This window comes from Parasteatoda tepidariorum, chromosome 3 (assembly GCF_982258835.1).
Source record: "Parasteatoda tepidariorum strain Cologne lab strain chromosome 3, Ptep-v5.0, whole genome shotgun sequence".
In the NCBI taxonomy this organism is placed as follows: domain Eukaryota; kingdom Metazoa; phylum Arthropoda; class Arachnida; order Araneae; family Theridiidae; genus Parasteatoda; species Parasteatoda tepidariorum.
In genome coordinates, this window is record NC_141757.1 from 29,668,971 (window position 1) to 29,689,441 (window position 20,471).

A 20,471-nucleotide genomic window follows, 5' to 3' on the forward strand; every position below is an offset into this window, starting at 1 on the left:
CGTATTCTTTTTAAAAATATTGTGATACACTATAAAGTTTTCTAGCTCTCAAAATATCAGTTTCATGACACTTTATTTTGTGTACAGGAAGTTTTTGGATATATATATATATATATATATATATATATATATATATATATATATATATATATTATTAAAAATTTTACGTAAAAATAATAAATACGTATCAAAAATTATATTTGCAAGGGATTATGCTTTGTGTTAAAGAGTTCTAAAAAAACGTGCGTGCAAATATATTTCGTTTCGCTTACGCTGTTAGAATTTTAAATCTAAAATTTCGGTAAAATCTTTCAGCAGTCTGTCTACTCAATTAACCATAAAGTTTACGGTAAAGAACATTATTTACCTTCATGACTTTGAAACCGCGTACAACTAGTATGGTTAAAAAAAACCATGAATAAACGAATTACATGATTCTTTTACCATTTACAGATAGCGTGGTTTCAAAACAATGAAAATCAAATGTTCCGTACATTATATTGTTCAGTACATTTTGTTGCTAACCGTATTAAGTGAATGCAGTAAATAAACGGTTTTTCTCAATGTTAACAGTTTGAATACCATTGTATTTAAGTTCATTTGATTACTTTGTTGGAATATTGTAAAATAACAATGTAATAAATTGTTATTTAACTATATTTCCGAAAATTCTAAGAGTGTTTGATGTTTTCTAGATACAGTGAAATATGGAAAAAGTGAAATTAACAATCAGAGATCCAAGCACTTGATCGCCCTCCCGCCTATGCAGACAGAATGTTGCTATCCTCCTTATTTTGAAAGTCAAGATTTTAAATCAGTTGAATAAAGCAGATGGTTATTCAGAGAACGCACATTTTCCGCGCATGCTTTTGTAACTTAAATAATCGTATGGACAAATTAATTACCATTTACAGTCAAATTCCGTTTTAAGGAATTGTAAGGGACCGAAGCAATATCTACGCAATAACGAAAATTCAATTACAGTATTAAAATTTTAACATTAATGAAAAATTTTTTGTCACATTGGAAATTTTCGTCTAAATAAGTTAATAAATACTTTACACTTTTGAGATATTTGTTCTCTATATTTGAAAAAATATCAATGAAAATTTTTAAAAAGCTCACAAAATCTATTAAATTAAAACGAACTATTAATTTATTAATACATACTTATTACTTGCGTACGTATCCCGTTTTTTTTCCTATGTGAATAACATAGAACCAGTAGACTTTACATTATCTATTACGCATGTAAATACAAATTGGAAATTTTTTTTTGTATCGATAAATATTTTTTATACAGCTTCCTAATTGGACCAGGCTTATGAAGCATTAAGTACAGAAACAACGCTATACTCTGCGCATACTTTGTAAGTTTGAAGTGAGTTTTTTTTTTTCCTTCTGTCATACGAGCAACATCATATTTTCTGAATGCTACATATGCACTGGCATCATCGTCTGATGTAAGTAAATTGTCATAATTGACTTCGTTTGGCATGCATGTATGAGCACGTTTGGCATGCATTGAGATCTGGGACCATTGAGTAAATCATCTGCGATCATATTGGGTACTTTTACAGAAAGGTAATAGTTACATGATCATGAAAGAAATAGAGAAATGCTGCTTATTTCCGCCTTTGTTAAATCGGATAATCAATTTCGTAATTCGTAATCAATTTCTGTATTTGTAAGTAGTATCCGTAGTATCCGAAAATTTATTATGGGATCCGGTTAATACTCGCTAATTTGAAAGTTTTGCCATTACGGATTTCGCTCAAACGGTAATTTAATTGTATTAGCACCATAAGAAGGAGAACGAATCATTTATCCGATCATTCGAACAGAAGTTATTCTTATTAATGTTTCGTTAAATTAAATAACTGTACAATCAATTTTATAAAAAAATAATAATATAAACTTGAAAACACTTTTGCGGATAAGCAGACTTATCTATATTGTCGCAAAAAAGGCTTTCGAATGTAATCTGAAAACCTTTATTTTTAAATTTTTTTAACTCACGAATCATGCTGAAGTGTACAGAAAACAATTCCGGGGCTCTAAAAGCACGAGTTAAACTTACTTTGTTAGTCTATACTTTGTCCCCTTAATTGAAAAAAGAAGTCAAGCAATATTTATGAGTGAGGCATTACAACACAATCAATTTTTAAAACATCAAGAATTCCAAAAAATATAAACAAATATTGCATGATTGTTCAGCGTTTTTAAGTATTTTTCAATTTTTTATTTAATGCTTATTCAAAAGGATACGTGAAAGTTTTCACAATTTGAATTGCAGTTATATTTAGGAAAATGTAACATTCTTTCTAAAGATTGCGTGATAGCTTAGACTTTTTTTTTAGTGATAAACACATTGTTTGTTGCAGCAAAGACTCAAAATAAATTGCTCCTAAATTCAAACCAAAGACATTTCTTTACTCTAATTGAAAGCACGCAAATCCATCTAGGACCATTTTAAAACTGGATAAAGATAGAAAAAATCTCAAAATATCAAGGAAATATAATTAATACTGTTTGCATAAAATGTTTTTGATCGGTCTGGGAAAACACTTCATTATCGCAATACTTCTATTTCCATAAAATCACGCAATGTTTTCAATCTTTTGTGTCTATAAAAAATTTTAGACACATTTCTTTGTAAATATACTTCAATATGTAAAACTTTTATTTTGATATTTTCTTCATCAGTGCATTTCATACAAAAAATATTGTTTGGAAATGTAAATGATTTCATTCTAAGTCCACACTCTAAGAAATTTCCATAAAATTCGGAAAGGTAATGGTAATATTCACAGCTAATTTCTTTGAGAAAAAAGCCTAGTACCTGTAATGGCATCAAAATTAGTAGAGTTTATCAATTTATACGTTTAATATACACTCTAGAACAAAGAAATCTTCGCGCCAAGAAGGAGTTGTTCGATTGAAACGAAAATTGGTGGATAGGAAGACAATGTACAGAATAGTAAATGATTAAAATTCCAGAACTATTGAATAATTTATTGCAGAGTTACAGGAACAAGTTCAATAAGGTGTTGACCCGCCTATAGCCTGGATACAAGCTGCCACACGGTGTGGCATAGACCAATAAAGCTCCCGGATGGTCTCTTACTGTATTTCCTGCCATAATTCGATCCAATTGTCAAACGAGGTCATCAACATTCCGTGCCAGATGCAATCGCCTTCCCATCATATCCCAGACCTCGATGGGGGAGAGATCTGGTGATCTGGCACGAAAAGTAAGAGTTTGACAAGCTTGCAGACAGTTCATAGGAATACGTGCAGTATGTGGTCTGGCATTGTCCTGCTGAAAAACCAGCCCAGGGTGCTGCGAAAGGAACGGTAGCAAAACAGGTCTTAGGAAGTCGTCGACGTACCGCTGTGCAGTAAGTGTATCTCTAATGACGACCAAAGGGGTCCGGCTGTCAAAGGAAATGGCACCCCAGACCATAATGCCTTGTTGAGGGCCGGTGTGGCGTGCAATAGTGAAGGCAGGATCCCCCCTCTGCCAACACGTCTTCGATGATCGTCAGGACGCAGTTGGAAGCGGGATTCGTCGCTAAACACTATATGTCCCTAGTCGTATCAGCCTGATCAAGCGTCGATTTTGCGCGTCTTAGTGCATTCTTGGTGCGTCGATTTTTTTGTTATAGAGTGTATTTCGTTTCGGTGATGTATACCCATTTCCACGGTGGTTACAGCCCCATTATGGTGTTTATACCCATTACACGGTGGTCTTAGTGATGTTCACGAAAAGGAACACAAATCTCTCTCTTCTCGTCTGAGTACTCAGGGCTAAAGAGATTAGAAGGGCTAGTTCACTCCGCTCTTAGAGCTGAAGCTACAATTTCCCTCCTCATGACGTCACTGTGTCCACAGATCTCGGAGAATGCAAGCAAAGATATTATGATAACTTTGAAACTTTCTCTTTGTAAAAATAAGTTCGACTTTTTCTGGTTATTAGCTTTCAAACTTTATGTAATTAACACATTATTTCCGTTCATAAACATAGTTCAAAAAAACTTTCTTGGCCATTATATTAAAAAAAAAATACCATTTTAAATTTTTAAAAATGTTTTACTAGTTGGCGAAAATGACAATATAAATACTTTATTTTAAAAAGTTCAGTTTTAGCTTTAATTATTAAGAAAAATGAAATCATATATCGACCCTCTTTTAATCTACATATTCTTTTATAAGAATAAGTTGAGTTAAATTTAGAATCCCTGATTTTAAAATATGCCGTTAATAGCAATTTGTTCATATTTTATCATTAGGAAACATCAACCTTAAACGCTAATTACTGAAGCAAAATAATAATTTAGGTTCATAATGACATTAGAAATTTTACAATTGTTTATAGATATTTAAATTTACGATGATATAATTCATAGATATTTAAATTTAAGAGAATATAATTTTTAAAAAAAATCATAAATATTTAGAGTAACTACATTAAAAAATATGTTTTGAAATTAGGAGAATATCAACTATATACTATATATTTCATTTGTAGTTTTCATTTAAATTTTAATTTTCTTTGACTTTATTCATTTTTTAATTTTTTTCACCTGCCTTTCTTTTTGAAGTAGCGAGGTGGTTTCCATTTAGATAATGAATTTTTATAAAAGTTCTTAACGACAAAATAAACGTATTGGTGTTTTATATTAATTGTGTCATTTCGGAATCCGTTTTTTACATAGTTGTTCATTTACTTTAGAGAACACGCGGAAAATTATATTTTTTCCTTTTGTTTTTCTATCAAAATTTTTTCAAGTTGCAATCGCGCAAACTGGCATTTCGATAATAGTTTTAAATTCTTGTAAATTCACTGCAAAAACTGAGGAAAGTCATTATAGAAAATAACAAATGTCTTAGAATATCTCGCAAAAGGAAATGCTCCAATATTAGTAAGAGCTAGTAAGGCCGAACATTCCGTTCTTGAAGTAAAAGTGCGAGCTTTGCGCCAAAGTTACGTCACAAGAGAAAATCGGAGGAATGGCGCGGCGAGAGCTACTTCAAAGGAGTGAACCAGCCCTTCTATTCTCTTTAGCCCTGCTGAATACTACACTATTTTTCCCCATTCCATGGTTCGTCTTGATTCAACAACAACAAAAAAAAAAAGGATTTTTGTTTCAAACAGCCTCAAGGCCCAAAATGGAGATAACTTAAACGAGCTCTTTTGTAATGACCATAAGGACATAAATTCATTATTACGGCTGGAGACGGGAACGTTTTTTGTTTTCTGCAGATCATATATATATATATATATATATATATATATATATATATATATATATATATATATATATATATATATATATATATATATATATATATATATATATATATATATATATATATATATATATATATATAGATATAGATATATATATATATATATAGATATAGATATATATATATATATATAGATATATATATATATATATAGATATAGATATATATATATATATATACATATATATATATATATATATATATATATATATATATAGATATATATATATAGATATATATCAGTTCAGTTTAAATGAATTATTAATAAGAAGCGAGAAGATATTTTAAAAAAGTATTTAAGTATTTCAATAAACAATAATAAACAACGACAAATATTTTAAAGCGAAGCGTTCTACTTTTGTATCAAATTTGTTGCCACCTCTTTTTAATATAAATGTTCTGTGCACTGTGATGAAAATCAAACTTATGCGAACCATACATTACACTATTGCGTATTCTATCAGAGAACGTAAAGCAAAAATGAAGACACAAATAAAAGCCTAGACCATCAAGTAAAGCAAAAAAGTGATACTGATAATTAATTTAATTACAACAATTTAAAGTTTATAACCTAATCATCGGACTCCAGGCTTGACGGAACCATATGTCAAAGTTAGAAAATGAATTTTATGAAAAATGTAGTGCTTTGAATGAAAAATTATGTGTTAATTATTTAAGAAACTCGGAATAAGTCTAAATTTGAATTTATGAAAATTATCCAAACTTTATTCGTAAAACCTGATTTCTCAATCAGCATAACGCAAAAACAAACAATAATTAGATTTTCAAATAATTTCCGAATCTTGATTTGTAACAATACTATTAAGTTTGCGATCTTAAATCTAGATTCAAAAAAGGATAGCGTCGCCACTATTTGTATTACTTCCCTAATTAAGACTCTGTTACAAATTTCGAAGAATATTTTACAGAAATATCTGGAGAGTTCGTGTTTTAAATCATTTATTACTACCTACACCGATAATGCAGCAGCACCAAGAAACTCTCTCTGCAGAATCAATCGAGATCAAATTTGCTTAAAGATAAATTCTTTTCCACTTTACTTATTTTAATGAATGAATAGTCGAGATTTCGAATAGAACCAAATTAGAATTCGAAATTTAAACGAGGCCAATACGTTCCGAAACGCTATGCATACGTGTAATTTAATAAAAATTTATCGAGGAGCGAAACGAAGTTCTGGTGCTGGGGCTTCATTTCATTAGATTCGAAGGTTCTAATTCGTTAAGAGTTATTCAGAAATGCAGGGTACACTTTTGTATTTTCTTCGATTGCTTCTCTGTACGGGTTTCATCAGAAAATTTAAGTTAATTTAGGCTCTTGTTTAAGATATTGGCAAGAAAAAAAAATACCCGTTCTCCTTTTTTGTTAAAATTTATGAAAAAAAGATAAATAATATTAAAAAAGAACTAGATAAAGCAATGCATACAAAATACCGCCAAACAATAAATTAGATTACGACAATGTTTGATGTTGGAAAAGAAAAAACTCTCTAAAAGTTTAATCAGCAAAAAATAAATCAATAATATTTTTTATAAATGTCAGTATTTTTAAAGATTTATGCTCACGCTAGTTGAATAAATATCTGTAGCATATACACTAGTAAAACATTATTTGAATACTATTTATCAACGTTTGAATTTATTTTACATAAAAATACTTACAATGATTTTAAAAATTATTAGATAATTTACTACCTTGTAGTTTGATTTTGTAACTATTAATTTAAATAAGAACATCCATTTTTCCGCTCCTTTTTTTTAAATAAGTTTTAGTTTTATTTTATTAATTTAATTGTTTTAGGTAAATTTGAATGCATGATAAAAATGACGAATAATCTATAAAATTCGTTTCAAAAGATTTTACAGTTAAAAGAAAAGACTATAAATAATAAACGAAGGCATTCATTGATTTTACTTTTATCTATGACTATTAAACGAACGTTATTTGAATTTAAAGATTTTCCTTAAGTTAAATACATGATTGAAATGATGGGGTATGAATTAAGAGATGAAATAGTTTTAAAACTATTAATGGTGAAAAGTAGAGAAAATAGACTCTTAAGAAATGAAAGGAAAAACTTTTAACTGAAGAAATCAAGTAATTGGTTTCATAGGCGTTGAGTCATAATCTTTTGAAGCATTTTGAATTGTGCGTGTTGCTGTGTAAGTTTTTATTCTCGGGTTAAAATTTTAATTCAAGGCAGGTTTGGCAATGCATTTCAGATACAAAGTTCTTATAAACCGCATGGAGGGTTACTCCTTATGAGCCTGACTTTTACGTCCTCCGAGGCTTTTTTTACACGCTTGTAATGCAGCGTATCCAGTAAGGTGAACTTTTTTCTCAGCATAGAAGAAGGCCTAGAGAAAAATGTTTTTGGAATTTTCTCCATGTAAATTTGTTTATTTGTAAATTCAAGCCAATCTGTATGTTTATAAACCAAAGTTTGAGTAAACTCATAATTTATATATGCTGCATTATGCTCTCGTTATCTTACTGCCTTATGGTAAGAGCCCGTCCTCCAACAATTAGTGGCTCAAATAAATTTTGATTTTGATGAATTTATAAGGTTAACTTGAAGACAAATAGTTTTATTTCCATTATACAAGTCAGATTGACAAGAAAAATAAATACGGATGGATCCAAGAAGGGTGATAGAATGGGAGCTGCAATCGTACACTATGAAGATGACATAATCACATCATTCCTGTAACACTATATTTCAGGCGGACGCAGTAGTATTAAAGTATGCCATCATTCACGCCATAAAACTACAAATCACGAGCCAAAATACAATCTGGTCAGGCAGCCTTTGAACAGTAATAGTACTTAAGAATTATAATACCACTCACCAGATGATACAGGGCATCTATAATCTACTTGGTAATACTAATGGCTTCCAAATATCATGGATTTAAAGTCCATTATAACAACGATGGAAATGAGCAAGCCGATAAATTAATTAACGAAGTAATTAATGAGGGTCAATTTTTCTACATCAAAGTACCACAAACATTCATAAAAATTGAAGCTAAAACACAAATTGCGAAGGATAGGCAATACTACAGGCATCATCACAAAATGAAATCAGGAATATTAAACAGATATATTTTACCAGATGGCTGTCTTTTATAACCTGTAGAATGAAATAGGTAGCTAATCCTCTTCTTTACAGAACATGAGCCCTTTAGAGCTTATCTAAAACGCTTCTGCCTGACAACACATCGTCGCTTTGAAACTAAACCGTTGTAACTCAAAAAAGTCGAAAAATGAGATTTTTGGGTCATTTTGTGTAAAAAAAGTCACCCTTTTAGAAAAACAACCTGTTATCTTTATAGTTCCACAAAGTTAATTTAGAGAGCAGATAAATCGTCATCACATTGCCGCGATTAGCATTAGCGCGGAAAGTTTGAAATCGCTCTCCTGAAAAACTTGCTTTTTTGAGTTACCACGGTTTAGTTTCAAAACGACGACATGTGCCTGTGGAGGAATAGGAACAGTGTGGCACTATGTAAGATAATGTCCGCTTGCCACACCCTACCACTTTAAGCAACCAAAACGAGAAGTCTTCATAGCATGGTAGAGATCTAGCTATAAGAATTCTAAGTTTGAACAAAATTCAACCAACCTGATTAATTTTCTAGAAGAATACGTGGAAATCCTGAAGTAATTTTCATGAAAAAATGACCAATTATGCAATGGTTAAGCCCAACCACTACAAAACTTGACCAATTAGATCTGGATACTTTCTAATTAAAATGCCCGAACTAATGGAAAAATCTTTTCTTTTTCACCAATTTTTGTGTTTTTTTTTCTTTTGTCTTTTGTAGTTATTTTTCTCTTTTTCCTATTTGTCTTATCTTCCAATCTTAACCATTGACCAATAAAAATGCTTATGGGGACATAAGAGCGGGATTAATTGTTGGTGTGTCTCTGAATTTATGACGTGATAATTAGTTTCACACATACAAAATGGCAATTATATTTTATCCATGTGCATATTATTTACTCAAAATTTATGATATCAAGAGATTAAAGAAAAAAAAAAGGAATATCAATTTAAAATGTTATATTTTTCTTAAAACCTTTACCGAGTAACACTCAAGTTTAAAAATACTTAACTACATTATTTAAAATTGAAAGTTTTAACAAAAAAATTACATCTTAGACTTCCGATAAAAAAATTTCGTGAACGCTTAAAGGAATATTTTAAATCTGTTTTACTTCGTTTTTAATGTGAAATAATATAAAAATTCCTGGAAACAAGCTGGCATTTTACCGAATTAAAAACAAATTAAATTCCAATTATTTGTTAATTACTCTTAAAACTATTTAGTTAAAAAAGCAAAGATTTTGAAAAAAAAAATTAAACCAATTCATTTAACTTTCTTTTGTAATAACGATCGTCAAACGATTTGTATGTCTTTTTGAATAAAATATGTCTACTATAAATCATGAACTGAATTTTAACATAACATAATTTTTTTTTCCCTTTTTAACATCTATACCTTACATTTTCCAAAGTAAAAATACACAAAAAACAAATTACAAAACTGATTGTTTAAAGTTTTAGAAACGTTTTCAATTATCAAAACGTAAAATATATTTAATTTACAAAATAAATTTATTTTAACATACTTTTAATAATTCAATTTTTTTTCCGATCAACTTTTTTTAGACTCATTCGTTATCTTAGTTACATAAACTCCTGCATTATCTTAGTTACCTTAAATCGCGCATTATCTCAAGATATTTCATAGTTATGTGTTCAAGTTGAATTAAGTACATATCCTTACTGATCTTATAAAAAAGCAGCATATGACATTTTTTTTATATGAAATTAAATATTTCGTTTGATTTCATAGAAATCCGCAACATTTCAGTAAAGTTAATAAAAGTATTAGAGATTTAAAATAAGACTAGTATACGTTTTCCGAGTAATTAATTCTGTAGAGTTTTTGAATTGTATAAACGATTTAAATGACACAACTTCCTATAATTGTAATATAATTTCCATTCTTAACAATATATATATATATATATATATATATATATATATGCAAATTTACAATTATTACTTCACCATAGATTAAAAGTAACAAAAATATTAAAATATATTTCGAACGTAAGTTATTAAAAAGACAACTTAAAACAAGACAAAAAAACATGTTAGAAGATTTCTTTGTATTTGAAACAAAATAATCGCATAAAATAACGAAATACTTTTAAAAATATTTAAATAAAAAGAGATGTTAGTGAGATAAATTTATTCTATATGAGTTTCAAAAGAAAAAATAGAATAAAAAAATGCTTTATTCTCTGCAATGCTTCGAATAAAAGTACAGCTTTAAGAACAAAATAAGATAAAAAAAGGAACAATTCCTTATCCCTTTCATAATTAAACAACTGGAAAGTAGTGGTAGTTTATTTCTTATACGCTTACTAACAAAAGAATTCTTCTTCAGAAAACTCAGAAAGCAAAGAAAATAATATTTTTTTCGCAGGATAAAAAGAAAAGCAATTCTGTAGTAAAATCTGGACTGTAATAAATTGCAAACCCAAAGTCTTCAGTAAATTACTGTCACGACCGCAAACGAAACAACCACAAACAAATGTTTTTCTTTTCTTTTCTTTGTTCAGCAAGAAAACAAATAAAGATAAATAGAAGAGTTGATGAAACAAGTTGCAGGGAAGCTTCTTTTTGCCATAGTTTTTATTGACGCAGAAATACACGTTATATTGTGTTATATTCAGAAAATGAATGAAAATTAAATTGAACACCCAAAAGTTTTAATGAACTTTCTGAGCATTATGATCGAAAAGGGACAATGTAAGGCAAACGGTTATAATTAATGGAAATGTTTCAAAGAAATTTCTTTGAAAAAAGTAATAGATGAATATATTGCTATAAAAAATACAAGTAGGAAATAAAAAAATGCAAAGCATTAAATTGAAAAACTATTCAAAAACATTTATTACGCTGATTTTTCTATTATTCTGAGTATATTTGAGTATCAACTTAAGGTTTTCATAAAAAAAGAAAAAAATTACTCGTGTGAGACAGAAAATGACAAAACATGCGACGATACATTTTACATGTCTTCACTACAAAACTCGATTTTTCCGGAGAAAAAACAATACTCGTGTCTCAAACCACAGTATTTTGCTATAATTTTAGCGAGTTGTTAAAATTAAGCTTTTTTTTAATTTCAAGTTCGAGGATAATTTTTAGATAGAGTAAAATATAATTGATACCCTTTTTTTCCAACTAAAGTTATTTCAATTAAGATTTTTGCTTAGCAGAATTACATTTGCTAATTGTTAAATTTCATTAAATATTTCCGCATACATAGTATGAGCACTTAAAATCATAATAAATAATTTTGAGAAATCGCATGACTTTGAAACTTTCAAAGTTTTAAAATTTTTCTTTAAGTATTTCTTGAGAAATACAAAAAAAATTAGTTAGTATAAATTTGTCAAATAATTTTGTCCACTCCCTGTAGGAAATGATAATCAAAAGTTTTGTGAAATTGAAAATTGTTATTTCCTTACTGGTTATTACTGGTTATAAGGATTTAAATAAATAGTATGTTTCCAATAAAGATACATTTTACTAGGAAATTTATTGCTGCATTTATTGGATTGATTGCTGAATGAAATCAATGAGACAGAAAAGTGTAATTTTTCTGAATTAATTTGTTTTTTAACAGAATGTTTCCCATTATAGTGTGGTTAAGTGATAAAAACTTTTTGTCAAGTTGATAATCTTTACATTAGTTGAAAAAAATAGTTGGTGTACAATACTTCATTTAGATAAAAGTTTATTAAGCTTTAGGTAGTGGCGATGCAATATTATTTAAAAAAATAAGTATTTCATAAGTATTGCACAAATACACAAGCGTAAGTGAAACTTCAATTGTACTGTAATATACTATTGCAGTTTTAGGACATCCAGTTTAATATTGAAATTTAATCTTTAAAATAACGAAAAAATAGTAAAAATAGAAGTTTGCGTTACATGGAGATGAAAGCCACGAAACCCCCCATGGTTTGTCTAACGGCAATGAGGCTGTAGCCCTTTATCCGTATACCACTGAGGATATTTTAAGTCAGCATTGTGATCGATGCGAGCCGGTTACATAATTCAAATCGATCAAGAATTCAGGTCACCTCATTGGGAGACAAGATCTCTAGTCCCTGAGCCACCATGACTCTCAACTCAGACATTTTATTTCATAGCTGGTATTGAATAGCAGACCCAATTCTTAGTTTACGACTACCGATGTTCATCTCCATAACTTAATTGTAATTTTTAGCACAATTCAGAAGACAAGGGAACTTCTCTGTCAAGTATTGGGAAAATTTTCCTTCGTAGAGGATTTTTTTTTGATGTAACTAGCCCGCATTTGCGTAACATGGTGAGGAAGACCACGAAGACCTCTCATGGTAAACCTGAAGGCAATGGGACTCTAACCCATGATTCGTCTACAACTGAGGATATTTTACTTCAGCCCCGTGGTCGTTGCCAGCCGGTATCTTTATTTGAATCGAGCAAAGATTTCAACCAGGGTCGCCTCATTGGGATACGAGTGCTCTATCTCCTGAGCCACTACAGCTCTCAATTCAGACATAGTCTCTTCATTAATTGTGGCCTAGCCGTATGGAGGATAAGTGCTGGGACAACCTCCTTATATCTAACAGCACTCATACTTTGATTAAGTATCAATCATTATTTTCGATTATATTATCAAATCTTGACAAAATCATTAACACCGCAAGATGAAGTTCGTCTTCAATATTATTTAGATGGGATCGAAAATTTGTTTTTATGGTAGTTGAAGATCACAATATTGTCTTACAGAACTGTATTGTTGAAAAAAGAACAAATAAAAAAGCTTATGGCAGTAGTACAGAGAGTAAAAAATTTCTTTTTTGACTTCAAGGTAGAAAAAAAATATTATAGGGACGTATTCAAAGCAATTTACAATCCCGAATTATTTTATACCTCATCATTTGATAAAGTATTGAATTAAGTTAAATATGCTTGGAAATTGCTAATATCTTTGGCGACCCCGATTGGGATCGAGGTCCATACTTCTATGATTTTGAGAATCAAACTTTATCAAATGAATTTGGAGCTAAAGTAATGTGTGCTTGCAAGATTATTTTTGAGTCAAGAAACTCTGAACTAAAAAAATATATCGTTCTATTAAAATGTAAGAAGCAAACTGAATAACTTTATTTTTTCAGAACTTCAGAAAAATTTCTGTTTTCATTTAAGTGAGACAATTTTAATACATTTCCCTTTACTTTTGCTGAATTATTTAATCAAATGATGCAACTTACATTTGCGATATTTTTATGTTATATTCTGAGCAGTATATGAAAATATGCATCTCAAAACATCAACAAATCAAAAATAAAACAACAGCAACACACACTCAGTAGTATTAGTTTTATCATCAAAAACTTTCTTCATTTTTGAAAAACAGAATGACAGAAGGAGAAATAAGAGGTGCAAAAAAATATAGAATTTCAAAACGCAGTGGTACTGTGTTTATTCTGACTTTGTTTATGCTTCACTTATGCTGCTTTGGTTTATTATCTGAGTTCTTAATTCGTACTGAAGTAGTGAACTTATGCCAAACTTTTAGACCAATTAAGCGAAAGTTGAAATGTGAGACATTTAATAAAATGTAAACAAAGACCAGTTTGCAAGTAAAACAACATGCCTCAAATTCATTCACAATTCATGTTTTGCTTGATATATATATATATATATATATATATATATATATATATATATATATATATATATATATATATATATATATATATATATGATATATATATATATATATATATATATATATATATATATATATATCAAGCAAAACATGAATTGTGATGATGTGCATGATGTCCTTAAATATTAACCCATGGAATTCAAACTCGCTCATGTATTATATTATAATACACTATACAATCATACCAAAGGAATTTATTTTAGACCACAATGTTGCATAATATGTACATACATATAATCTACATACATATAGTTGCATAATATGCATATACTTCTAATGGTGTTTTAAAGCGTTAATAGTGGGGCAAATAAACCTTAGCAATAGTGGTATATGCGTACTTGCTTTAGAATTTTAACTATTACCCGTTAGCATTTCTTTCCCCACATCGCATTTCAAACAAGTTTTGCTCAAGTTGCATAATTCCTTCGTGTGGCGTGCAATTTTCAAAAACATTAGAATTTATATATTTTTTAAAATTGATTAATTTTTTTAAAATTGATTAAAACACTTAAGATGTCTTCATTGAACGTTTAAGGAGATGTCAACAAAAAGTTCCATATCCACGTAAGAATAAAATATCATATTTTAAATCAAAATTAGTTAAATTTGATTAACTATGACTGCATGTAGATGAGCAAATTAATAATTTATATAATAATAAATGGAACCCCCTTGCGTTGTGCTTTCATCATGACGTTTCACTCACATTGCACAACTAGCATGCATAGCTCCTGCATCACTAATTAAAAGTCAACCATTTTCCGCGAAAGCAGGATCAACAGGTAGTATAATTAATTAAAATTCTCTATTCCCTTTCCTGCAAAATACTTATAATTTCAAAAATGTTTTCACAAAATAGGTAATCAATGTTGAAAGAAAAGAAAACACTAGGAAGAAAATATCCAAAATATTGATTTGAGATTGAAATGATATAAATATAATTTCATGCTTTTAGTATCAAAATGAAAGACTTAAAATCTTTTGTTTTTCAAAGAAAATCAAGTTATGTAAATGATTCTTGTTTAACAACAAGCTATATTAGTTGGAAGAAAACATATAAATTTCTTGATCTTTAATTAATTTTGGAAATATAGATATAAAATTATCAACGTCCTTAATAATTCCTTTTTAAACATATTTTTGTATTTTCGACAAATTGTTATGTGCTACTAAATAACTTACGATGTTTGAAACTATATGGCTTGAGATATCACAATACAAATTAAGTGTAAAGCGCAATAAAATATGCAAATTTACTTCATTTATTTTTTCATTTTTAACTGAATACTTAATTAAACCGTATCTCTGCTTTTTACCTCATAATTGATTCCGCGTGGAATTTGGATTTAGGCATTAAAATTTATGTAGTTTGATATTAAATAATGAATATGTATCTTTTAATTGAAATGTTTTAAGCCAATTAAATTTTAGAGTAAAAAAATATTAATTATCATTAAAAATATCTTAGAATAAAAGCATTTAATAGTTCTTAATTGATGTCATATAAAAAGGACTCACACGATATTAATAATAAGAAATTTTACTCAGATTTTTTTGTAACTAAACATTTGAGACAGTATTTACCAGATTGGGAATAATTAATGGCATGTGCTCGAACCGTTCTGATTTCATGTTAGCACGTTGGAATTCGATTATTAGATCAAAAGCTATTCAATTGCCCTAGTTTTTTTGCATTTATTTATTTTGCGCACTTTATCCGCCACAGTAAATTAATAATAAAGCTATTTATTATTTATTCCTTTCGTGACATTAAGAAATAAGAAATAGGTTGCAGGTAAGATACAGATACATTTTATTTAAATACGCGTTAAAAAAACCTACTTATTGTGATTTTTTTGTCTACTTACTGAGTCTTTTTACATTTATTTATTTCGTTGGGCACTCTACTTACCCCAATAAACTTAAAATTTACGTGGTATATTATTATTGTTTTGTGACATTAAGGAATAAAAGATATGATTTAGATAAATGCAGCTAAATTTTATTTAAATGCTCGTTAAAAAATTCTACTAATTTATATTTTTTACATTTATTTATTTTGTGCACTCTACCGCAATAAAATAAAAAATTAAGCTGTATATTGTTATTTTTGGGACATTAAGATATAAAAGATAGGTTTCAGGTAAGACACAGATAAATTTTATTTAAATGCGTGTTAAAAAATATATTTATTTTATGATAATTATGTGTCTTTTATATTTTTATAAACTAATTAAACTCAATCTGTTTCGCTGTACCAGCTGTTTCTGAAATGATTTGAAATTAAATAAAATTTTACACTATTTACGAATATTTATTACGCAAAAACATATAACATGTATACGATTCATTTTTCCTTCATAGGTGATTTATTTAAATAATTAATAGAAATAAAAATATTAATACATTAATAATGAAATATTAATTCATTAAAACAATCCATTTAATGTCAATTGATTAAGGTATTTAAAAAAAGACATTAATTTTTTTGTAATGATTTATCTGTCTTTAAACGTTTTTTTTATATTGCCAATTATTTTGCGACTTTTTTCCCTGTCTGTAAAAAATAGATACCAAGTATATATCGAAATTAAATTTAAAGAAAAATATATGGTATACTTTGGTTTGGCTTATAGATACTTTGAATGAATTAAAGAGACATTTTTATGAATCAGTTTTGCTCTTTGAGCTTAATTAATTTCCGAAATCTTTTTGGTGATGCCTAACCAAAGGATAATTTTCTTTATTATAGATTGTGTGAATTCAAGTTTTACCCACCATTTTGTTCATGCAATAGTAAAACAATTTTATACTTTATATTTATATTTTGTGGGCTTTACAGTCCCCTGCCAAATTATTGGACGCTCACGAGGGCTTTCACTTCAGCTTTTTTACATTGATTATTTATACACTGCACAAAAAATAAACAAATAACTGCATAGTAAAAAACTGCGAAGAAAAGAAAATCAGCGCATAAAACCACAGAAACACGTCTACAACTAGCACACGCGAGAACGCAACTGAAATAGGTCTGCACTTTTTTTACATTCGTGTATCAATTGGTTAATATTGTAATGCAATACGTTAAAAATTAATACAAATAGGAAGTATATAAAAAATTTCCTGAATAAAAGTCCATTACATATCTAAATATAAAAGTATTGCATATTAACTGGTGCAAGACATGTAATTATTAAAAAAACTAATTCCGACTAATAATACCTCCAGGGACTATATATCTTCACTTAGTATAAATTGTCTAATTTGCCGAACATCAAAAATTTGTTTAAATAGTTCTAAGTTAATCGTCATCATATTAAACGTCAAATTCGAGGTATTAACGACCATATCTCAATTAACAAATTGTATTTTTTTGATTGCTATCGATGAATCTATTTCTGCAAATTCAAGCAAATCATATACCTAAATTTTTAAACTTAACGACTTATATTCTAAAGTTAAGGCGAAATAAAATCTTTTTAAATATTCTCGTCATGACACAGTTGTCCCCAAATCAACGTCGAACCATAACGAACGTTTAACATTGATTCGTAATTTGGTACGATTTATCTGAATCCTCAATTAGGTTTTTCCATTCAAATTGCACCACTGCTCCAGACAAAAGAGTGATAATGTTTAACAGAGAAAAAATTGCACGATCAAATTAAAAATTTCCCATATATTAAAGCTTATTTAAGTTGCTATCAGATAAATAGATATTTTGGTACAACACACGCTCCAAAAGTTCTAAAATTGTATTGTTTTTTTAGATATACTAGGTTGAATAATCCTCATATTGAGCTAAATATATGGTCTAAACGAATCTGAATTACTGCGTAACTTTATTAAAAACTAACTATAAGCTTTTAAAACTATCAAAATTAAAAAATTTTGCTGTTGTCCAAAACAATTTATTTTGTTTGTACGCTTGAGTTATGTTGTGTTCATTTATATTTCAGAATAATTTTGGCTGCATTCACTATAGGTGTTTTCCGTTCAGCTTCCACTAGAATAACAAACAACTCAATTTAAGAGGAAATAAATTGCATGATGGTAGGTTTAAATTTTATACCTTATTGAGAATGCCTTAAAATTATTCGATATTTTGAATCAACATGGTTCACAATTTCTAAAAATGTATTGTATATTCAAATATATTATGTTGCATCAACTACAGTATTGAGCTACACAATTCTTAGATCAATGGTCGAAAAAGACTTGAATTACAGTGTTCAAAACTAATATTAAAGATTTAAACTACCAAAAACTTAGATAATTTATTTTTAAAAAGATATATTTTGTTTGTTTGAGATATATTACGTTATTTCATGTTTTAAATTATCATAATACGTTTTGAAATAATTATGCATTCCGTAAATGCGTTATTAAATTAGTATCCATTCTATAAACAAGTTATTAAATTATTACAAATATACTGATTGAACTTCATATATATATATGATCATTTAAATAAATTAAAATGTTTTTTTTAATCTTATGAATTAGTAGTTTAATATTCTTTCAATGTGGAGAAATATTTTGTCTCACCCTGCAAATAGACTGCATATAAACAATTAAATTTTTAAGTCAATCCCAATGAATTCAATTACCTGTTAAAAATATCTTAATCGAATAACTCTTTTGGCATGCTATAATTGCTTTGGTAGAAACAAGTGAAAATTTATTCGAATTTACGATTTCTTTGTCTAAAAAGCGATTTAAATTAGTTCAAGAAGTTTATTCTATTTTTAATTTTATAAAAATAATTATCGTTTACTCATTTTTCTGGAAATAATCTCTCTTACCTGGACTGGCCAGAATGTAAAAAAGTCCCAGTAGGATAAACATGCTTCCATTAAATTTCACCATATCATCCATAACAGAATTTAAACTTTTTCTAATAAAATTAAAACACAATAAATATCTACTAAAATCCAAATCTCATAGGCGTATCACAACAACAAATTGTTTTAAAAGTTTGATGCAGCGCATAACTTGTTGATTTTTCACAACTGGACACTTTTTCCAAAGTTATCGAAATTGGCAATCGTAAATTCACGCTAAAGCCCCCATTTCTTAAAGCAATGGCACATACAAAAAACAAACGTTTATCCCAATTTTTATTCTGTTATATTTCTAACTTGCGATATTTGCATGAATGCACGTGACAGTTAGGGATATTCGCATTGATTTAGCCACGTTGTTGATGCATTAGGCAGTATCGAACTAAGCACCCTCTCTCTTAGAACTTTCCTCCCACTCTAGAATAAATAGCCGTCCCACTCTTTGACACCGGATTTGAAAGAGGGCGCCGTAGATGCTGAGTCTCTCTCTGCCCCATTCTTCATTTAACGGCTGGCGGTGAAACTCAGAGGATTTGTTGAAATATTCAAGAAATGCAAAGAATAAGAGTGTAACTGAAAATTCATTGAATTCGAAATGCTACAGTCAAGTTTTGTATAATTTTATCAAAGAAGAGCCATTCTTGAATTTGTTTTTTGGGCTTCTTTTTTTATCTGTAAATAATAGGAAAGAATGCAATTCGGGAGTTTTGTTGTGTTTGCAGAAAGAAAAAAATATCATTTAGGGGGGGGGGGCACAGTATCTCAAGGACATTTTATTCTCTAATAAAAGTGATATTTAATTTTTTAATTAAGGCAAGTAATTTTTGGTCACCATATCATCATACTTAATTTACAATCAATAATTAATTCACTAATACAAAAAGAAATATTACTTTAAAGCGGCTTAAAAATTTCTCAATCTTTGAGCCTTAAGACTTTTTTTATGTTTGCATATTTAAAAAAACGAAAACAAGAACAAAATTTCATATCTATGAATGATTTCAATGATATCGACTAGAATTCCATGCATTCATTTGATTACAGATTAAATAAAATGTTTTCAAGAGTCAGGTGTGTGCAAATTCAAATAACAATTTTTTAACAACAAATATTGGGCACACAGATGTACTCAGCTATGAAATTTTAAATAATTTGTCGAATGCTTCTTTAATAGATACTTTTATTCATTATACCACGCTGATTATATAGAAAATAACTACTCAAAGGGAGTATATTCTTAGAAAAAATCCTTAGAAGCACAAATGTATTTCAAAAACCAAAATCAAAACATCCATGCCAAAACACACGTCAAGATAATGTTTTTTGTTAAAAGAGTTCGCTACATTTTTCTTTGCCTAAATTTACTCGTAAATTTATTGACGACACAGATAGAGAAATCGAATTTTTTTAGTGCTTGGAATCGTTAGAAGTCTATAAAAGAAAAAATTATTTGAGCGATTGATGAGACAAATTTTAAGTATTGCAT

The 20,471-nt window shown here is 28.6% G+C and overlaps 1 protein-coding gene across 2 annotated transcripts in view; it reads right to left on the reverse strand.

Annotated features, from left to right (window-relative positions):
- Positions 1-19,405, reverse strand: part of LOC107440526 (cell adhesion molecule Dscam1) — a 193,137-nt gene extending 173,732 nt beyond the window's left edge. For both annotated transcript variants that reach the window (XM_087159008.1, XM_087159007.1), the window contains exon 1: positions 18,947-19,405. In XM_087159008.1, coding sequence (XP_087015134.1) covers positions 18,947-19,019 — 73 coding nt within the window. In that variant the 5' untranslated portion in view covers positions 19,020-19,405. The remainder of the gene's footprint in view (positions 1-18,946) is intronic.
- Positions 19,406-20,471: the final 1,066 nt, after the last annotated feature.